Raw genomic sequence first — 22192 nt, 5'->3', positions numbered from 1 at the left:
CACTGCGTCCACCCCCCCCCCCCCCCCACCGCCTCCTCCGATGCCACTGTTGATGCCACTGTTGATGCCACTACTGATGCCACTGTTGATGCCACTGTTGATGCCACTGTTGATGCCACTGTTGATGCCACTACTGATGCCACTGCTACTGCTGACATCTAAGAGAGACAGAGAGAGAGGGAGGGGGAGGGAGATGTTATGCAGCAATAATTTTGTTACCATATCCAAATGTCAGTTTTAGCCAAACTGTAAATTACTTATAACACCGCCTGCGCCTCCTCCTCCTCCTCCGCCACCGCCTCCGCCAGGTCCGCCTTGGCCTCCGTTGCCTCCGTTGGCATTAATATTTATGATGGGTGCATGGTAGGTTTGATTGGTGTATGGATACATGGATCGATCGATAGATAGATAGATAGATCTGAGAGAGCAAAGCAGAAATAGTTATCATATATTATGGAGTAAATATGTTTGTTTCTATATTCTATAACAGGTTCAGGTTATTTGTACCCGTGTGTCTTCTACCGGAGCAGAAACCTCCGTTACCTCGGGGTCAGTCTACCACTTCATGGATCAGAATCTAAATCTGCATGGTTTTACGTAGCATTTGTGTACATTTTATTTTCAGTGAGACATTGCAACCCAATAGAGTTTTTTTCAATTGCTTAATCACAATTTTTAAAACAGGACCCATTTTTCAAACCCCTTCACACAATCATCACAACACTACACCAAAGTAGCACAACACATCAGATCATTTGAAAAATCAAACACTTTTGTCAGAACTATACAATGTCTTATAAAAACCTTATTTTGTTGTCATACAGTTTTTTCCGATCGCTATGACAATTTTTTCAATACTTTTAACAACTTTCCTAAACTCTTAACGCACCAACACACCTACAACACACAATTCCATGCTCACATTTACACATGGAAAAGTAAAGTCTAACACTAATTTTCAAAATATAATAATTCACTAACACAATACACCATGTCTACCAAAACAATGCAAACATGTCTCAAAATCAAATAATTCTTCCAGAACACTAACACATGTTCTCTTCCAACAGGAACATTTAGTCAATCATCGCACAATGTAATATAAAACACTAACATCAGATGGAATTACAGAAACTGCATTATTTTATGTGTCAGGTATGCCCTTAAACAATAATAATGTAATAGACAATAGTATATTGTATTGATCATAGATTGTGTTTTACACTGCAGTTTCTCTTGTCTGCCTCTCTACATTTTTGTTTTGTTGTGTTTAGTAAATGCATGCATTTTGTTTCTTTTGCTGCAGAAATTCAGTACCGAAAATGAATGACCGATCTCAGATTGTACGGTCTATGAAAAACAGAAGACAGAGACATAATTGTCCTGGTACTCCTCTTCCTCTCACTCGTGCAGCAATTTTTCTTACTTTCTTTGTGTTCATCTTTATTGTTCCTTTTCCACACAAAATGAGCCCAAATAGGTCCTCTTTTACTGTATGTACTACAGTAACATATGGTCATGCGATTGAAAGAACCTCAACACCTGATTGTGTTTCCTAGATGTCAATCAGCTGTGATCGATCTATTTGCCTAACTTCAATCAGCTGTTTCTTAGTAGCAATGGAATAAAATGGAGGGGGTATATTTGTGTTTATTTTTTAACAGCTGTTCACTTTCACTTTAGCCTATACGCTAGGATTAGAACATGTTATCTGTTCTGACATACAGTGTGAAAGCATTGGCAAATTGGTCAGTAAAAATCCATTGTTTTGGTCTTGGTGGAGCTTGTGTGTAAAATAAGTTTAAGTATTTTAAATGTGTTAACTGTATGCATTTTGTGTCAAAGCAACAATAAATGTGTTAATTGTATAGCCTACACAGACAGATGTTGTGCTAACTGTGTTAAAAGTTTAGAAAAAATTGTCATAGCGATTGAAAAAACTAAAATAAACAAAACCATCATGTGGTCTGATTCTGTTTGAATCAGTTAAACACTCCTGTGCTCAACCTAAAACAGTTTTAGCATTTACACAGAGAAAGTGGAAAAATATATTCACCAACATGTACTCAAGTCAGTCAATACTGAAGACATATATATATATATATATATATATATATATATATATATATATATATATATATATATATGTGTGTGTGTGTGTGTGTGTGTGATCACATGCTTCCTCCATAGCTTGAATGAGGGCCATGTGGACATAGGGCCGGAGATCATAAAACCTTCCACCGCCATGCTGAGAAGAACTCCTCGATGGGGTTTAGGAAGGGATATTATGGTGGCAGGTATTGAACTGTAAACTCTTCCTCTGACACTGTCCATTTTTGTTGAAGACAGGTGAACTGTTGCCTTTTTATAGTGCTTAAACCTGATTGGTGTGTTATACAATTAGGAAGCAGTGCGTGTGCAGACCTGGTAGTTGTGTTTAACCAATTGGTTCATGGGTGTGTTCATTTCAAAGCCTTTGCTTTGAAATTCCAAGGAAATGACATCATGATCAATTTCTGTGTCAAATACATACAAGTATGTTTGGTGTTTTGCAAATCACTGTGTGTAATGTTTTGCAAAAAGTGTGAAGCTGACATTGTTCTTACAGTTGTGCAAATCTAGGCCGGTGTGTTTGGCTCCTTGGGTGTAAGGTTTTGCTAATTGTGGGAAGGTTTTAATTTTAGTGTGAAAGAAAGTGAAAAAAACTGTAATAATGATAATGTTCTTTATGACACTGTTTGATTGGTTTAATAAACCGGTTAAACGTACAATATGTAACTTTCTGCCACTAAGGGTCTCTCAACCAAAACAATGGACGGTAAAACTGGACTTTTGATGACGTTGGGAAGTTGCGTGGAATTCAGGGAGTTTTTAGTGTTAAACACCTTCACTGCCGGTTAGAATGGATCAGTTCACGTACGAGTTTACCCATTCAAGTTTATTCACGTTATGTTTAGTAACGTTTATTCATGTTATTCTAATAAAATAGCTGCAGTTTCCCCAACATAATTACGTTTTTCTTGATTAGATATTTATTTGTAGCTGACCAGTTAGCTAGTGAGCTAGCAAGCTAACAGTAGCCAGCAGCTAAAACACAAAATATTTCACATTTCAGTGTCACCTTTTGGATGGTTTCAACACCGGGGCGGACGGGGTTTGTTGTAACGCTAGCTAGCTACTAAACGAGGCTGAGAGACAGGTGTGGGTGGGGATTGTCGGGGAAATCTCTGCGACGGCGAGGACGTTCGATGCCTGTTGTGCAGCAGCAGAACATCTCCCAGCTGCCCAGAATTATCTCCTCTTCACTTTTCAGTAATCTTAATTTTTCGTTTTGGTGCTCAACTCACCTTTTGTCGGGTTAATTTAGCTAACTGTAAAGACAGCTAAATCTGAAGGGGAGAGAAATTCGGCAGGGAGGAGATTTTCGGCACATACACCGGTAGCGCTACGGAGATGTAGCTACTGCTATAGATGGCCGCAGTTGTGACTCGGTGCTGGGTCTGATATGGTCCGTTTCCCGACGTTTAATTAAACTGCCGTTACCGTCGTAAGCACCAGGCACTGGAGATAAGTTCTGGCCGGGGGGGGGTTGCTGTAATGAAAGTAGCTGGCTGATAGCTGACTGGGGGTTAACGGTAACTAGCTAGCTATATGTCCCAGGGCTGTTGTCAGCTGTCATCCCGACTGAGTCTCTCTGTGCCGGGGCGGTGAGACAGACAGACCGGGGTGTGCTAGCTGGCTAAGTTAGCATTAAATTAATCGTCTATCTATACAGCTAACGTCAACATTACTAGTGAAGTTATTCGTGGGTTAGCCCAGTCCTGTTAACTGTGGTCGAAACAGTCATACTAAAAATAACTTTATTAGCGTTTTGAACGATGTTGTAACCTCATAATGTTACCCACAAAGCATTAGCATCAACGTTAGCTACTTGCCAACCAGCACATTGTAGTAACGTTAAGCTGGTATCGATATGGCACTTACAAAATAGATAAGGTCTCTGTTGTATTACTGTGATAAAAAGTGGGATGTAATTAATCACAAAATGATGCTGTATGGCAAAAAAGCAGTATTACGGTTAGTATTTTTTTTCTGTGACATTGTCTAATTTACAATTACTCCTGAACGTATCATCTTGGTGCCAGTGTTCTGACGGAAGTTAGAGTAACTAGACAGTGAAAGGTTATATGACGCCACTGACGGGCGACTAAAGGAAACGTCCCGTGTCTGAAAATAAAATAATTGATTTCTCTGTGTTTGACATTTAGTGGAAACATTTGGGATAGTGTAAGAACACAACTCATAAAAATATATAACATAGGTATGGTCGTTTTTAGACATTTTAAAGCAGAAATGTTACATATTGTACCTTTAATGGGAGAACTAAAATTACTTGCAAGTGTCAGAAAAAACACAAACGAAGTAATTGTTTACTTGCAAAATGTGATGTGAATAATGATAATTTATCTCAATAGATTTTATTGACGTGCTTTTATGTAGAAAAAGTCAATAACTTTGACTGTATTAACGCATGTCTCATATAATCTTCTCACTTTCAATTTGGTCGACATAAAGATCCAATAAAGTTCATGGAGAGAAAATCAAGCAAAACATTAATTACATTTATTTATCCTTTTGGTTTAGCACACATCAAGGCCAATATGTTTTGTGAACCTAAACTGATTTGTGAGCCTCATTCAAATCTGCTAGCCCATCCAGGAAAGCTGTGTGGAGTAGTCAGACCTCCGCAGCGCTATGGAGGAAGGTCTGACTATGTGAGACTACCCCCCCACACACACATACACACACAAACACACACACACACACACAAACACACATACATACATACACACACACACACACACACACACACACACACACACACACACACACACACACACACACACACACACACACACACACACACACACACACACACACACACACAAACACACACACACAGATACACACAAACACACTGATACTGATTTAAAGAAATGTGGACTTCAGGTGAAACAACTGTTAGTAAATTAAGCAAAAACGTAAGAAAATATAAATGATTATTAAACAACATCCTGTGAAACATTGATTCCTAAAAGTCTGGACTACTTCTTAAGTGCTTCGTTTTTTCAGTGGAGTCTGGTTCTGAATCTGAACTTACCTTCAGTTATATGGACAACTTTAAAATTCTCTCTCTCTGCTGTCTCACTCCGCTGATTGAAGGATTAATGGTGTGCGAGGAATCTGCAGCTGTATGAGGACTGGGTGGTGTCTCTCTCTCCCTCTCTCTCTGTCTTTCTCTTCTTTTCTCTCTCTCCTCCCTATCTCCCTCTCTCTCTTAAATCAATTCAAGGGGCTTTATTGGCATGAAAAATTCAAAAACAAAGCCAAACCAAAGCATCAGACAAAAATGATGGTTTCATATCATGTAATGAATCTATTTGAATGGCAAATATAAAAACAAAAGTTATTAAGCAATATGAAACAAAAAATATAGTATATTTTGTGTGTATGTGTGTGTGTGTGTGTCCCTTTCCATTAAGGACCTGTTGGTTCAGTGTTGTCGTGCAACAGCATCATCTGATGTGTTCCTCATAACAATCATATCAAGTTTAAATGTGTTGAAACAAATTCCACAATTATTCTCCCACTCTTCTCAGACTCCGGCTGCTGCCACTCAGCAGTTAGGTGACTTTTCTAATCATTTGATCTGGGACAATAGAAGCTGCAAAGTCACATTCATTTCATGACCTGCTTTGTCTGACAGAAGGATGTAACTTTGGGTTTAACACTGAGATCTCCAACTATGTAGAGAGGTCTCGGATCATGTCACCTGCTTGACTGAAATTCTGTTTCCTTATAGTTCTGGCTCTGTGCCAGCTTCTTCTTACAGACATATAAGGAGAGTATCGGTAGATGGTTTCCTCATACTTTTGGCTATGTGCATCAAGTGTTATGTGTTTTGGGGAATGAGGAAACATTAAAAACAGTTGACTTGTCTTTACACAATGTCATGACAAACTTCAGTCTTGAATGTATGTGGGGCAGGTGAATATGTCTTTCTCCGCTGATATAAAATTCACCTCTTTTGATTAATTCTATTGAATCTGTATATTCAGATTAATACCCAATTATCATTCCTCCTGATTCTCTCCCCTCCTTTTAATTTGGTAGGTGGGTCAATAATTTCTCTGTAGCCTATTGGAAAACCACTGAAAGAACATTTACACCATGTTTCCTGGAGGACAACAATAGTCACGTTTCCATCAACTTATGTCTAAGTATTGCATTAGAAATCTGTTGATGGAAATGGCAAAATTAGTTAATTAATTAGTTAATTTAGTTAAGTTAATTTAGCTATTATTTATTTTAGCCACTTGGGGGAGTATTGCACTGGTTGTGGCACGTCGCTGGGAATTAGGTATATTTATAGGTGTGGCAATCAATGACGGGAAGGTGTTGATGGCGGGGAACACACTGTTCTTACCGTAGCCGTAAGCACCCACTCCACCGACAGCATGCCACAGCACTTTATTAATCAGCATGGGGTTAAGTACTATTTATGTAAAATACCTTTTTTCTACTTTTAAAATAAACAGGAACACCACCCAAAGAGAACTAATGCCTGGACCTAAGATCTTTTCTGCTACGTGTTGAGAACACCATGCCATCCATGCTGAGGATAACCTCAAAAATAAATTACGCCCGCTTGAGGTGTTTTTTTTCCTTTTTCGAAGAAGAGTTATTTTGAAAAATGGGAGATGGAAACATCTTTCCCGAATAAGTTGTGACGTAGCGAACATGTTAGTCACATGACTATAGTCCCGCTGTCCATCAGATGGGGGAAGGATCAGGATACGGGTCCCATCCAGGGCGCGGTACACTCGTGGTACAAGGTATGTAGTGGAGTTGCAGTGCACTGTAGCCTGTGTCTCAGACACGTCGGGTAAACTGATGAATTGTTTCAACAGCTTGAATAGTATGGCCCTGCACAGTGCATATACACAGCAGTGAACAGATGTCTCGCTAACAAAATAGGGCCCTAAAAGACAATCTTTGATCAATCCATATAAAAAGATACTCATACTCGGAGACCCTTTCAATATTTGTGAATTTTGTCTTATCTGTATATGGATTTATTTTTTCTTGTACAGTGCTACATCTGTCCATTTAGTCAAAGAACTTAACTTTTAAACTCTTTGATTTAGCAAGATGGTTTGAAATCTACAACCATGCTTAATGTCAACTTGTGACCAAACTGTGCTCTGTGCCGGCTTCTTCTTATACTTTAATCAAGTGCTGTTTTGTATTTTGATGCTTTCACCTAACTGCTGAGTGGCAGCAGCCAGAGTTTGAGAAGAGTGGGAGAATAATTGTGGAATTTGTTTTTACACAATTAAACTTGATATGATTGATATGAGGAATACATCAGGTGATGCTGATGCACCACAACTGGACCTTTACTTTTGTTTTCTCTGAACCCACACAGACAGGCACGCACGCACACACACACACACCAACAAAATAGACATAGAAAAGTGTTCCTTTACCGTTTTTTCCTATTGCTAACATACTAAAATGACATGCATAGCACAATTATTTAAACTGACACACAGAGAGCAAAACCTCCTCTCAAGTCTACAAAAGTCCATACACACTTTCTGCTTAACACACATTTTGCAATTCAAAATGTCACTTTTTCCAGTTTTTTTCAATTGCTTACGCACTAAAAATAAAACTTTCCCACAATTAGAAAAACCTCACACTCAAGGAGCAAAACACCGGCCTAGATTTGCACAACTGTAAGCACAATGTCAGCTTCACACTTTCTGCAAAACATTACACACAGTGATTGGCAAAACACCAAACACACTTGTATGCATTTGACACAGAAATTTATCATGATGTCATTTCCTTGGAATTTCAAAGCAAAGGCTTTGAAATGAACACACCCATGAACCAATTGGTTAACAACACAGCCACCAGAGGCCTGTACTATGAATCAAGATCAACATGCCCTGGATTTCTTTCAGTTACCTGGCTTCACTAACCCTAACAACCTCGGTCCTTCATAAGCTGTGTCACGACGGTGGTTAACAACTAGTTAAGTCAACCCAAGGTTTCCCAATCCAGTGGCGCACGTGTTCACATAAAAGAGGCAGTGTTTGCACAGCAGGACCAATCACAAACATCTACCAGAGCCGCATATTTTAAAGAAGAAGAGCAAACTATAATTCTACATAATAATGAAGAACTCAAACATGGTTTTACAGGCAAAATGCAGGAAGGAAAGCTGTTTTGCGTAAATCACAACGCTTAGCCTATGAATCACTGCATGAAAAGTGGGATTTTTGTCAGTAAGCGGCACTGTAGATTGTCGTGGAAGTTCAGGTTTACAACTGTATACAGCAATTTACAGGCAACACCGAAAACTGCCGTGAAATGTCGGAAATTGACGTGGGTCTTCCTTGGCAGTTGTCCCCCCATGACCCCCCTCTCCCTAATTCTAGGGGAGGCTTTAACATGTAAATGAAAATATAGCTGTGAGCTATACAAATGCAAATAAGGGCAGCAGCAGGGGGAGTTTTACCCCAGGTGACATTGTTCTTAAAAGGTATTAAGTTAATTTTAAGAAAATCTCTTAAAATAGATCAGACTCAGTATAGCCTAATTGTAGACTCTTCAATTTTAGCTTGAATTGATTTATTTAATGAAAGTATGCTAGATTAATTACTGTGTATGTCATTAGTAATGACCAATGTTATGTCAAAAAGATACACAAAACTATTTATTTTAACAATTAGTTTTAATCAAATAAAATGTGCATTCCATGATTCTTTCACAGTCTCCTAGAGCTCAACCACTGTGTATAGTGACATGACTACAGAGTCAGTGACCTTTCTTTGGTCTTGCTCATCCAACATTGTCTGGTGGAATGGAGACAGAGGCACCACTGGACAGTTTTCTAAGAGAAGTCTTTCTGCTGACACCAGAATGTGCTTCACATAAAGCATATCAGCTTTGTCATTGCATGACAAGGTCCCAGCCATTTGTCTTCTTAAAATACTGGTAAATTCAGCACCATATTCACATGTCCATGGCATATGAAGCTGTTAGCTCTGCTGAAATGGCCTCATAATCCAGACTTCAATTGTCCTATTATTATTAAACTTTCCCAGTATTCCATTATAACTCACTGTAATTCACCTCCACACCAGTGTGTGCGCTGTTCGCGCCCTGCTGGTTAATCAGCTCCTCTTTGTCCTCTCTATCACTCTGCCTCGCCCCCTACCCCCGCTTTCACTGCTTCCATTTGAAAAATAGTGGAGGGAGAGGAGTCCGAGAGTTAGAGCAAAAGCTTCCATAGTTGTGGTATTTTATTTCAGGTCAACTGGTAAAAGAGTTGTCTGTACACTCTGTCAAACTTCACTTGGAAACACACAGGAGTTGTTCAAGATGTATGGAGCGTTTTTTTTTTCTCATCCATATCACCTCCGGGGCTCTGTAAAGATGCGCTCACAGAAAAGGAAAAGACAATGTAAGTATATGATTATTAATGAAACGGCGAGCTAGTCTGTACTGTTTATTAACTCTTGATCCTACAATGACTGTCTTTGGATGTTAAACAGGCTACTTAGACTTGGCAGTAATGTTTTAAACCCCACCATGCACGCACGTTTAAACGTGAGCAGCACAGCTGTGTGTCTGGCTGCTTTCAGCTCGATTCATTGAGGCAGAGCTAAACGGGTGAGTTGCTTTATAAAAGTGTATTTTTTTGATCTTGTAATTTACAGGAAGCAGTACACCGTCTTCACAACTCAGAGACAAATTGTAGCAGGCGCTACGAACTGGAGCAAGGGTAAGATTTAAAGAACATGCTTTCATTGAATGAATTTCATTCATTCTGCTGTATAAGGACATATGTTAATAGATACCGATCTAACCGTACCTTTTTTTTTACAGACTAACCTCGCCTCATAACGAGGCTGTGACCTATATTTGCTTGGAGCTACAGTACGTCTGCAAGTCCAGATTTACATGATTCTGAAAATGACGCCATTGTGTGTAAGTAATGTTTACTGTTTTATCCTTCCTTGTTTAATTTTACTGTGACTTATTTTCTTTTTTATTCATACCACTCTCATTTAATTGTTTTCCAGCTGCCTGTAAGCCATACTACGAGACGGCACGCAGGAGCTTCAGGTAGAAACAACCAGATGTGGCATCGCGGGCAGAAGCTATGAAGAGTTCAGCTCGGAGTCGGTCGAAAAGAAAAGAGGGTAATATTAGATCCGTTTTTGGTATTTTTCAGGTGATTGTCTTTATTGATTGATTTTGCAGCTGCTGGAAGCGAGACAGAGTGTGCAAAATGGACCGAATTCAGACCGAATGCTGCCAATTACCTACAGCTCCGAGGCGGCCGAGGGTTAGGGGTTGACGGTGCTGTAGGATATTTGTTGTGTGTGTTTGTGTTTTGTGTTAATAAAGCTCTATCTTTGAATAAACAGCACGTTCCTGGCAAATCATTTTCCTTAGGATAACAATGACATGAATATACAACATAGCATATATGAAAAAATATATATACTGTATATATATATATATATATATATGTGTATGTATATATGTGTGAGTGTCCAGACACTCTCTGCCAAGGCGCGGTGTCACTGCTATTCATATTAGCAGCCATTTGCACCTCCGCAGGAACTCTCAACATACGACATGGTTCGTTTCAGACAATATGTGGCACAGACAAACGCAACGTTCACAGGCTGTAAATTATCGTTAACTGCCGAAAATTAGGGAGAGTTACGGGCGTTTACAGGCGTTTACGAGGACGAAAATCCCACTTTTCATGTAGTGAATATCACAGGATTTTTTGATATACCAACTTAAAATGCCCAATGACATGTAACAACATACTTTCCAGTATATTTTTGATAAAAACTATTTTCTTTACATCTACAGGCTGAATAAAGGTTGTTTTTTTTTATCGTAAATTGTTGCATAAAAGTGTATCTGAATGCAGGAAATGAAGTCGTTGATGCTTAAAACTTCCCTGGGGGAGGACACGCAGGCCCCCCCACTATGATATGCCCCCTTCCTCCCCCAAAGGCAGATTCTGGCCAATATACAGTACAGTACACCCACTATAATACATTAGACTACACTGATCATTTCCCCATCAGTCAGGACTAGAGGGTGACAATTTTTCATGACTCCCGCGGTCAATTTCACTGTCGGTAACGTGTTTGGGACGGATCAAGCATACAAATCAACGGGAGCGGGACGGAGCCGGAGATTAAATTAAGAAATGATGCTGCAATGCGGTGAGTGCGCCCAAAAGATTGGAGGCATTTCGTTTTAGAAAAGAGAACCATTTACAACTCCCAATACGTTTGTTGATTGGGAATACCATGAGCCGCGAGAGTCTCGATGAATGGTCACTAACCCCCCAGCAGTGAGAGACAGGCTACATCAGCGCAGCAGAGCAGAGGAGCTGCTCTCCCTCCCTCGGCCATCGCTGTAGCTGTACACAAACACACACACACACGCACAGACACACACAGACACACACACACACAGTCTGATAACTTTAGACAACATATGGAACGAACGGGAGCGGGACGGGATTCGGGAGTCTTTCTCTCGGGATTTTGCAGGACAGGACTTTTTTGGGGGGACAGTCCCGTGATCGGGATATGACGGGAGTATTTTCGTGGGATCGGGATGGGATGGGAGCGACAATTGATTCCCGTGTCAACCTCTAGTCAGGACCAACATCTGACCATAATTACACTTTTGCTTTCTGTGAACTGTCGTTGCTTTAGCCTTCAATTTCAGTTGCAACCCCGGCAGTGGTCAGCGATTGTGAGAGAAAATAAAAAAATATAAAAACATAATTCAAACCGATTGGCAGCACACGGCTGAAGAAGCCGACAAATAGCCTATATGTAATTCCCTCCGCTTAAATCTACATCTTTCATAAAGGGGTTGTTGGTCTCTAAATGTTTTAACATTTATGAGCGCACCTCTCCCCCCCCCCCCTCTCTCTCCACGCACCGAGCTCCACCTGGTCTTCTAAGAACGGTGACGCCGTTATCAATCGAGTATTGATTAGTCAGTAGGCGGAGCTTTAACACCGGTTGATCTCTGATCTCCAACTTAACCTGCTCCCGACCAGGTTAGGTGTTCAGCCTGAGTTACAACGGTGATTGAACCCGGAAACAACTAATCCACCATCGTGGAACAGAAATCCTGGGTTGAACCTGAAGTTACCTCGTTAACGCCAAATCCTGCTTCGTAGTACAGGCCCCTGGTGTGCACACGCACTGGTGCTTAATTGTAGACACACCAATCAGGTTTACAGTTTTTTTCAATTGCTTAAGCACAATTTTGAAAACAAGTCCCGGTTTCTCAAACCCCTTCACACAATCAGCACAACACCTCAGATCATTTGCAAAATGGAACACTTTTGTCAGAACTATACAATGTCTTATAAAAACCTTATTTTGTTGTCAAAAGATAAACACAAACATCATGTGGTCTGATTGTGTTTGAATCAGTTAAACACTCCTGTGCTCAACCTAAAACAGTTTTAGCATTTACACAGAGAAAGTGGAAAAATATATTCACCAACATGTACTCAAGTCAGTCAATACTGAAGATTTTCAACAAAACATTTTTTCAGTTTTCATACAGTATTACTGAACATACCATTGTACTGTAAGCTTACAGTGATACTGTAACATGAATTACATATCCAGTTCAGTACCAAATAAAAAAAAAAAAAAAACCTAAACTGAAACGGAGGGGTATGACCTCCGACAATTTAACTGGTTGAGGCAGCAGATATGGACTTGACTCTGGTCAAAGAATCAGGCTCCAGAGGAAGTATGTCTGGTTAACAGAGCTTCAGTTTACAGGCCGACACAACACACAACACACAACATAAACACAAAAAGCTGTAGCAGGTTAAATATAAACCGTGCTAATGTCTGGGATGGTGCTCTGAGGGGATTCAAACGTTCCTCATTTGACCCCACCTGTAGCCTTTTGGTCAAATTCACTGATGACATCGGGCAAACAGAGGAGGCTGTGGACACAGGAGGGCCTACGCGGGAATTTCTGACACTCTTGATGGACGCCATTAAAACCAGTCGATTTTTTGAAGGCAAAGATGATGGCAAATACCTGTCATTTAATAGCAAAGGTAATTTGCTTTTTGTCACATTTTGACAATATTATAAATCTATTTGAACTAACCGTGGAACATTGCCATTGTTAGCTGCAGAGGGTGATGAGTATTTCCATGTTGGAAGAATGGTTGCGGTCTCTATTGTACATGGTGGTCCAGGGCCTCGATGCTTTTCCCCGAGCTTCTACCAGTACCTGGTTGGTAAAGTGAAGACCATTGAGGCCCCAATTGAGGACATACCTGATACTGAAGTCAGGAATGTTCTCCTTGAGGTAATTGTAATTATTTTTTCTAAGCATATTCAAGAAAAAATATTTTATTAATATTTTGATGAACAATCAACCATATGGACATCCCATTAGCTTGAAAAACCAGTGTGATACTGGAATAAAGCCAGTGACTTCCATGCTTTGTCACTAATATGTACAGATTGTACTAAATTCCAACCAATACAAACTCCTGTCAAAGAGAAATTTAAAATATTCTATAGTCTCATCCTTTGTGACATGTATAATGGGATTTTGTCTGTTCATTGCTTTTATTTTACACTAGATTAAGAATGCTAGAACATTGGAAGAACTCATGGAACTCGCAGATAAGCACTCCAGCATGCTTCAAACAGCAGGATGCTATCGATGCCTGAGGACACTGGAGGATAAGGAAAAAGTTGTGGATGGTTACATCCAGTGGTACTTCACCTACCGTAACCATGTTTCCTTCCAGAGGTAGGTCACTCTGACTACTTTGTAAGAATTCAAACGAAACTCAAATGAGTGTCTAACAAATGGTTATGTCAAAAGTGAGAGTCCTACTGCCAATAGCATTAAGGACTTACCATGATCTGCCTCTTCCCCTCACCCCTCAACCCACGGTTATAGGTTCAAGGATGGCCTGGCTACCCTCAACTTTTTCAACGCTCTGGAACAGCATCCCTCCCTTTTCCTGCCCTACATGTGTTACAGTGCGGAAGACCTGACAGCCGAGAGTGTAGAGTCACTTTTCCGTCCACAAATGAGCCCAACTGGTAGCTCAAATCGCCATGAGGAGGAGAGAGTGCTTGGCTACTGGCTGGACTACTTAATCGCTGTAAAAGGTATAATTTTCTGTATGTTGTTTAAAGTGAAGTCCACAAATGGATGATAAATCTTAATGTGTTTCATTACTCCCAACCCCCACAGAGGAAGGGTCAGGGATGTCCCTGCAGGACATTCTGATGTTTGCAACAGGCCTGAAAGAAATCCCAGCAGCAAAATTAATACCACAGCCTCAACTCACATTCCAGAAACACTCAAGGTTTCCTGAGGCTAATGTCTGCGCTAACACAATAAAACTCCCGATCTTACCCTCATATGAAATCTTTGAGGAAGCCATGAATTATGGAATCAAGAACGCCCCTGGATTTGGGCTCCTTTGAGGTGTCAATCAGAAATTAACATTTGGTGGCAAATTTGCATTGCTGTTGTTACTGTATGCATTGCACTTTACTGTTTCTACTGTTACATTGTTAACAGAAATCCAATCATTTTTTTATAGGAAAAAGTGCTAGTTTCTCTATTTGGAAACTTTGTGGCAGATTTGCATTGCTGTTACTGTTTGCACTTTACTGTTTGTACTGTTACATTGTTTACAGAAATCCAATGATTTTTTTATAGGAAGAGGTGCAAGTTTCTCTATTTGGAAACTTTTTGTGACAGATTTGCATTGCTGTTACTGAAATCCAATGATTTTTTTATAGGAAAAAGTGCAAGTTTCTATTTGGAAACTTTGTGGCAGATTTGCATTGCTTTTACTGTTTGCACTTTACTGTTTGTACTGTCACAGTTTAAAGAAATACATTTTTTATAAGAAAAAGTTTGTCTATTCTGAAATATTTTGCAAGGGCTGTCAGAATGAAGTTTTTTTGTTGTCGCATAAATTGGTCATGAAATGTTACCAATCTAGCAGGAAAGTCACCATTAGCTTCAGCATACCGTATTTATCAATACTAGGTTAACCCCAAAAACATACATTGTGATGGTGGAAAAAGTAAGGGAAAGTCATTGCAATCTATTCATATCTTTGCTTTTAATTTAACCATGTGTCAAACATTAAAGGTGTCCATATCAGTACACCATGCTGTCAATCAATTCAATTTGCTTTATTGGCATGAACAAAGAAAACATGTTGCCAAAGCAGTTTACAGAAAATACATATAGTACATATCACAAATACATACAGTAGGTGTCACATATAATCTATAAAGTGTCATAAACATACAACATTACAAAACACAATGTAATACTTAACAATTTTGTACAATCTTATAGTAGTGAGTCCCTCAGGTTGTGGCAGGCAGATACATATTTAGCTGCTGTCCCTTCTCCGAGGAGGACGTCTGTGTCTCTGTCTGTCAGTCTGTGTGTGTCTCTGTCTGTCTGTGTGTGTCTCTGTCTGTCTGTGTGTGTCTCTGTCTGTGTCTCTGTCTGTCTGTGTGTGTCTCTGTCTGTCTGTGTGTGTCTCTGTCTGTCTGTGTGTCTCTGTCTGTCTGTCTGTGTGTGTGTCTCTGTCTGTGTCTGTCTGTCTGTGTGTGTCTGTCTGTGTGTGTCTGTCTGTGTGTGTCTGTCTGTGTGTGTGTCTCTCTCTCTCTCTCTCTCTCTCTCTCTCTCTTTCTCTCTCTCTCTCTCTCAAAGACCAGCCATTTCCTTAAGTCTAATGTAGTTGTCAACAGCAGCTGGCCAGTTTATGGGTGGAGCGAGCTGGCTCTGTCTCTCCAAGTTGGTAAAATATGCTTGGAGGTTAGCATCTCCACACAAACTGTTCGTGGGTGGCAGAAGGTCTTTGAACTCCTGCAACACTTGGGGATCCACTGGGAATCCACAATCCCTTCCACCAAACCTAAGGCCGCACAGAAAACAGTGAACTCATTATGAATAGTATTTAAATCTCAAAGGCTAGGGTATAGTCACGTCATCAATCATGTTGGCTTTGGTAATCAATATTAGACCTACACAAGTGAAAACAACCAAACATTTATTGAAAATGACAATACAGGTGCTACATACAAACCTGTGAGGCAGGTGGTACATGGTCTCCGGTTTCCCAGATGGACAGAGAGACTGACGGACAGGCCTGATGGTATGGTTATTCCAAAGCTCTCGGTGCTCATCAAGCTCTTTCTGAAAGATGCCCAGGAACACATACCGTACAAGGCACTTGTGTTCATGGGTGCCGTCGAAGTAGTGTGTCTCTCTCAGGTCACTGAATAAATCCATCCAGAACTGTGTCCTAATAATGGAGTTAAAGTATACACAGTGATTTCAGTTTTGTACAAATGTTTAACACAAATACTTTATAAATTATGTGACAGTCTTGGAAAACAACATTCTGCACTGCATTCACCAGCAGAATGTTGGACTGTCAACACTTGGTTTCTCGTTATTACAATTTGAAACAACCACGCACACTAATCCTTTTACTTGTAATAACTATTGCACAATCGACAGTACACAGCCTGATTCATGTATGTAAGCCTACATTTTCAAAGTCAGCATTGTATGGTGCCAAGATTACAGAAATAAACAGTATTGAAAAATATGTGTGCAAGTCTTCTATTTCACACCCTCTATAACATCTAAAAACGTACCTCTGTTTCCTGAAAAAGGACCACCAGCTTTCAATCCTTTGATTGGCAGTTGAAGTGCCATACATGTGGCTGAGAGAACCCGCAAATTCATCGGTGTGGTCCTCTCTTAAAGAACAGTGGATGGCAGCCATGTCTCCGTTTTCTGTCCCACAGTCTGTCCGAAGACGAGCCGGAAGGCCACAGCTCGAAACACACTGCAGGTAATGGTGAGCTATTACTGCAGGGTCATTGTTGGTGCTGCCACTACTGAGCCACATAATCCGCCTTGAATACCCGTCGATGCAGCCACTGATGGCAATCCCAAAGGGCTTGAGCTTGTCATAGCCATCCACGTGCCACACCTGATTGGGTCCTGCGGCGCAATAGGATCGCCTAACAAATTCGCGCTATGACGGAGAGATACTCCTGTTGGATTTAATAATCTGAGGGCTTGCATGACATTGTCTCGTCTTACTGTCAGTGAATGCTTCTGTCGCAGGGTCTGCCACATAGCCCTGTAGCCCAACAGCTGTCCTGAGCCATTCAATTCAGTAGTGATGGCAGCATTCACAGTCTCCAGTGGAGTGTAATTTGCTCTCCGACTTAGGTTTAGCCGTTTCAGCCTTCTTTTTAGAGTTTTCAGGCTCATTACAATCCCATGCTTTGTCTCCAAAAAATCTCTAATAACCTCGTTGGAGTGGTCCTTTCTGAAGTAGGCACGTATTAGGTCATCCTCTGAGGGTTCATCTAAAGTTATGGACACACACACACAAAGATTAATTATAATAACTAATATGCTTTAATGGGGGTTGATAAATTGATAAATAGGAGCATCGTAAGGGGATGTTACCTGTAGGCTGACGCTCCGTAAGGAACCCCACGTTCTGACCACACGACGGGCAAAACTTGGGAGCGTCCCCCAGTTGCACACCACAAAACGGACAGAACATTTCAATCTGAAAAATAAATAAATAGTTCAGATATCAGGACAACAATATACAAACGCCGGTAATGCATCTATTTAGTGACCAGAAGTGAGGAAGCCAGCTAGTTTCCAGCTAACAACGTTGGCAGAACGTTTAACAATTATCTGTGTGGACTAATACGTTATGGGGACACTAACTTAATACGTTGAAAACACACAAAACCACTTCGGTATCAGAGCACATCGACAAGTCTGTCATAATAAAAGAGAAACACTTACCTCGTCCTCTTGTAGCCATAGACAACAAAAACGCACTTTCAGATCGGATTCAGATCGGATTCAGATAGCTAGCGCGAAAACAACCGGATGGATGCGGGTCCGTCACTGATTATTGGTCCCCTGGAAACATTTCCGTTGTCGTCTTTGCAATTTGGAGTTGTTTTCTGAATATGTAGTTGTTGTGGCGTTTGTATGTGTTTTCTGAATTTGGAGGTGTTTTCTGAATATGTAGTTGTTGTGGCGTTTGTATGTGTTTTCTGAATTTGGAGTTGTTTTCTGAATATGTAGTTGTTGTGGCGTTTGTATGTGTTTTCTGAATTTGGAGGTGTTTTCTGAATATGTAGTTGTTGTGGCGTTTGTATGTGTTGTGACCCTTTTTGTTGTGGCGTTTGTATGTGTTTTCTGAATTTGGAGTTGTTTTCTGAATATGTAGTTGTTGTGGCGGTGTTTGCATGTGTTTTCTGAATTTGGAGGTGTTTTCTGAATATGTAGTTGTTGTGGCGGTGTTTGCATGTGTTTTCTGAATTTGGAGGTGTTTTCTGAATATGTAGTTGTTGTGGCGTTTGTATGTGTTGTGACCCTTCTCGGCCACCGTAGATTTATTTTTTAACACAAGCATTCAATCAGACAGACAAAAATACAAAATAATCATCTTTAGGCAAATTATAGTTCATCCAATCAATGGAATGAATTAATGAATTACAAAATATCTTAAATTAAAATAATCCAGGTAAATTCAAGTACTTAAAATTAAAATAAAAAATTAATAAGCACAAGCAACACATTTCCTATATATATATTGTAACCTAAAAGACAAACATTTGCCTATCCACAGCAAAAAACAAAAAAAAATGTACTGCTACATGTTTCGTTAAAGTGATGGTTCGGAGTAATTCACCCTAGGGTCCTTTGCACCATGACCTCGAGCCAAACACCCCCCCAGAAGCTTTTTTCACCTGGGTCTAACATTGGGCGAGTTAGCGTAGAGTAGTGTTAGCCGCTGAATAGCTTAGCGGCGAATGGACCCACGTTTTGTATCTCTTAAATGACCCCACTAATAATGCCCGAAATGATACCAAAGGTCTAGACTAGTTTATATAGGTTATGCTCTCATAAAACGATGGATTGGAAAGTTTGTAAGTACACCAGAAGTTTATGTAAATAACACTTGCCTGCTGGCTTCTGCTCTCTGCTGTTGTTGCTGCTGCTGTAAGACGAGTGCTTAGGGACCGTCTACAAATTACAACACCGAAAAGAGATGCAACAAAAATATTTTTCAATTTAACTTATTTTTTAAAGTAAGTGCTGTAATATAACTAGCAGGAGACAAGTAATACTTGAGGTAAGTTTGGAGACATTACCTTATTTAATCATTAAATTAATACATATTTTTGTTGTATCTCTTTTCGGTGTAGTAATTTGTAGACAGCCCTAAGCACTCGTCTAACTGCAGGTAGCAGCAGCAGCAGCAGCAGCAGCAGAGAGCTGAAGAGAGCAGGCAAGTGTTCATAAACTTCTGGTGTACTTACAAACTTTCCAATCCATCGTTTTATGAGTGCATAACCTATATATACTAGTGTAGACCTTTGGTATCATTTCGGGCATTATTAGTGGGGTCATTTACGAGATACAAACGTGGGTCGATTAGCCCCTGCGCTAAGCTAATCAGCGGCTAACGCTACTCTATGCTAACTCGCCCAATGTTAGACCCAGGTGAAAAAAGCTTCTGGGGGGGTGTTTGGCTCGAGGTCATGGTGCAAAGGACCCTAGGGTAAATTACTCCGAACCATCACTTTAAGTTAGATGTTGAGTTTTTGAATGCTGAAATGATCATTTGTTTTGGTAGACACAGAAGACACCGCATAATGTAGCTGCTGTTTTGCAGTTTTACTAAGGTAGACATGCTTTCAATTTGAGGCCAGGGGTGTTCCTCCTCATCTGTGTCTGCATTGCTGAAGAAAAAGAAAAGTAAGGAGCTCATTGTAGCCTAACGTAGCGGAGTAAGAGTACAGTTTCTTCTTCACAAGTCTACTCAAGTAAAAGTAAAAAGTATAGTGATTTAAAACTACTCCTAGAAGTATATTTATTTCAAAAACTTACTCAAGTAAATGTAACGGAGTAAATGTAACTCGTTACTACCCACCTCTGAAAATTAACATTAACATATAAACACTCAAAGCACACACAAAGTGTGATATAAACCAGCGTTATCACATATTAACAGCGATAATTAGCTAGTTAGAGGGTGTCATGGAAAAAGGAAAATAAGGTTTACATGACAACTCCTACTTTGATGTAAATAGTTAAACTATACAGTTAAACTAACACATACAGTGCCTTGCGAAAGTATTCGGCCCCCTTGAACGTTTCGACCTTTTGCCACATTTCAGGCCTCAAACATAAAGATATAAAACTGTAATTTTTTGTGAAGAATCAACAACAAGTGGGTCCCAATTATGAAGTGGAACGAAATTCATTGGCTATTTCAAACTTTTTAACAAATAAAAACTGAAAAAGTGGGGTCAAAATTATTCAGCCCCTTTTCAGTGCAGCAAACTCTCTCCAGAAGTTCAGTGAGGATCTCTGAGATGATCCAATGTTGACCTAAATGACTAATGATGATAATAGAATCCAGCTGTGTGTAATCAAGTCTCGTAAATGCACCTGCTCTGTGTAGTCTCAGAGGTCCGTGTAAAGCGCAGAGAGCATCATGAAGAACAAGGAACACACCAGGCAGGTCCGAGATACTGTTGTGGAGAAGTTTAAAGCGGTTTGATACAAAAAGATTTCCCAAGCTTTAAACATCCAAAGGAGCACTGTGCAAGCGATAATATTGAAATGGAAGGAGTATCAGACCACTACAAATCTACGTGGGCCCGCCGTCCCTCTAAACTTTCAGCTCATACAATGAGAAGACTGATCAGAGATGCAGCCAAGAGGCCCATGATCACTCTGGATGAACTGCAGAGATCTACAGCTGAGGTGGGAGACTCTGTCCATAGGACAACAATCAGTCGTATACTGCACAAATCTGGCCTTTATGGAAGAGTGGCAAGAAGAAAGCCATTTCTTAAAGATATCCATAAAAGTGTCGTTTAAAGTTTGCCAAAAGCCACCTGGGAGACACACCAAACATGTGGAAGAAGGTGCTGTGGTCAGATGAAACCAAAATCGAACTTTTGGCAACAATGCAAAACGTTATGTTTGGCGTAAAGCAACACAGCTCATCACCCTGAACACACCATCCCCACTGTCAAACATGGTGGTGGCAGCATCATGGTTTGGGCCTGCTTTTCTTCAGCAGGGACAGGGAAGATGGTTAAAATTGATGGGAAGATGGATGGAGCCAAATACAGGACCATTCTGGAAGAAAACCTGATGGAGTCTGCAAAAGACCTGAGACTGGGACGGAGATTTGTCTTCCAACAAGACAATGATCCAAAACATAAAGCAAAATCTACAATGGAATGGTTCACAAATAAACATATCCAGGTGTTAGAATGGCCAAGTCAAAGTCCAGACCTGAATCCAATCGAGAATCTGTGGAAAGAACGGAAAACTGCTGTTCACAAACGCTCCATCCAACCTCACTGAGCTCGAGCTGTTTTGCAAGGAGGAATGGGCAAAAATGTCAGTCTCGATGTGCAAAACTGATAGAGACATACCCAGCGACTTACAGCTGTATCGCAGCAAAAGGTGGCGCTACAAAGTATTAACTTAAGGGGGCTGAATAATTTTGCACGCCCAATATTTCAGTTTTTTATTTGTTTAAAAGGTTTGAAATATCCAATAAATTTCGTTCCACTTCATGATTGTGTCCCACTTGTTGTTTATTCTTCACAAAAAATTACAGTTTTATATCTTTATGTTTGAGGCCTGAAATGTGGCAAAAGGTCGAAAAGTTCAAGGGGGCCGAATACTTTCGCAAGGCACTGTATATTGTACCTGCATGTGATCACACAACAAACTCCACATGTACAATACCCACGTTTTCCTCACGAACGCACAAACCAGACAGAATGAAGAAAAGGAATAAGGAAAAAGTCTGTTGCCTCTCTAAACAGACATCAAAGCGCAGTGCATCTCACTCAACCGACATCAGTGTTCATTTCAAAGCCTTTGCTTTGAACTTCCAAGGAAATTACATTATGATACATTTCTGTGTCAAATGCATACAAGTGTGTTTAGT

The 22192-nt window shown here is 40.2% G+C and overlaps 3 protein-coding genes across 3 annotated transcripts in view; 2 read left to right on the top strand and 1 right to left on the bottom strand.

Moving 5' to 3' along the window:
• Positions 1 to 22192, top strand: part of LOC120543939 — a 309254-nt gene that overhangs the window by 257225 nt on the left and 29837 nt on the right. The window lies entirely within an intron of this gene.
• Positions 12964 to 14612, top strand: LOC120544242 (G2/M phase-specific E3 ubiquitin-protein ligase-like). The gene is made up of 5 exons (XM_039777875.1): positions 12964 to 13213; positions 13289 to 13470; positions 13751 to 13923; positions 14077 to 14291; positions 14377 to 14612. Exons 1-5 carry the CDS (start codon positions 13141 to 13143, stop codon positions 14610 to 14612), a joined length of 879 nt encoding a protein of 292 aa, XP_039633809.1. The 5' UTR covers positions 12964 to 13140.
• Positions 15821 to 17194, bottom strand: LOC120543943. The gene is made up of 3 exons (XM_039777371.1): positions 16821 to 17194; positions 16244 to 16462; positions 15821 to 16072 (listed from the first exon to the last, which is right to left on the bottom strand). Exons 1-3 carry the CDS (start codon positions 17075 to 17077, stop codon positions 15862 to 15864), a joined length of 687 nt encoding a protein of 228 aa, XP_039633305.1. The 5' UTR covers positions 17078 to 17194; the 3' UTR covers positions 15821 to 15861.

Source organism: Perca fluviatilis, chromosome 16 (genome assembly GCF_010015445.1).
Source record: "Perca fluviatilis chromosome 16, GENO_Pfluv_1.0, whole genome shotgun sequence".
NCBI classification, from domain to species: Eukaryota; Metazoa; Chordata; class Actinopteri; order Perciformes; family Percidae; genus Perca; species Perca fluviatilis.
Note: the sequence above shows the minus strand (reverse complement) of the source record. Positions and strands in the feature narration are given on the sequence as shown.

What these genes read in the sequence shown, in the direction of transcription:
- LOC120544242 (XM_039777875.1), top strand. Translation starts at nt 13,141, where the DNA reads ATGGACGCCATTAAAACCAGTCGATTTTTTGAAGGCAAAGATGATGGC. An exon ending in AACCATGTTTCCTTCCAGAG is followed by an intron (nt 13,924 to 14,076) that starts GTAGGTCACTCT and finishes CCACGGTTATAG; the next exon opens with GTTCAAGGATGGCCTGGCTA. An exon ending in CTACTTAATCGCTGTAAAAG is followed by an intron (nt 14,292 to 14,376) that starts GTATAATTTTCT and finishes CAACCCCCACAG; the next exon opens with AGGAAGGGTCAGGGATGTCC.
- LOC120543943 (XM_039777371.1), bottom strand. Translation starts at nt 17,077, where the DNA reads ATGTGGCTCAGTAGTGGCAGCACCAACAATGACCCTGCAGTAATAGCT. An exon ending in TCCTTTTTCAGGAAACAGAG is followed by an intron (nt 16,463 to 16,820) that starts GTACGTTTTTAG and finishes CTCCATTATTAG; the next exon opens with GACACAGTTCTGGATGGATT. An exon ending in ATGTACCACCTGCCTCACAG is followed by an intron (nt 16,073 to 16,243) that starts GTTTGTATGTAG and finishes GTGCGGCCTTAG; the next exon opens with GTTTGGTGGAAGGGATTGTG.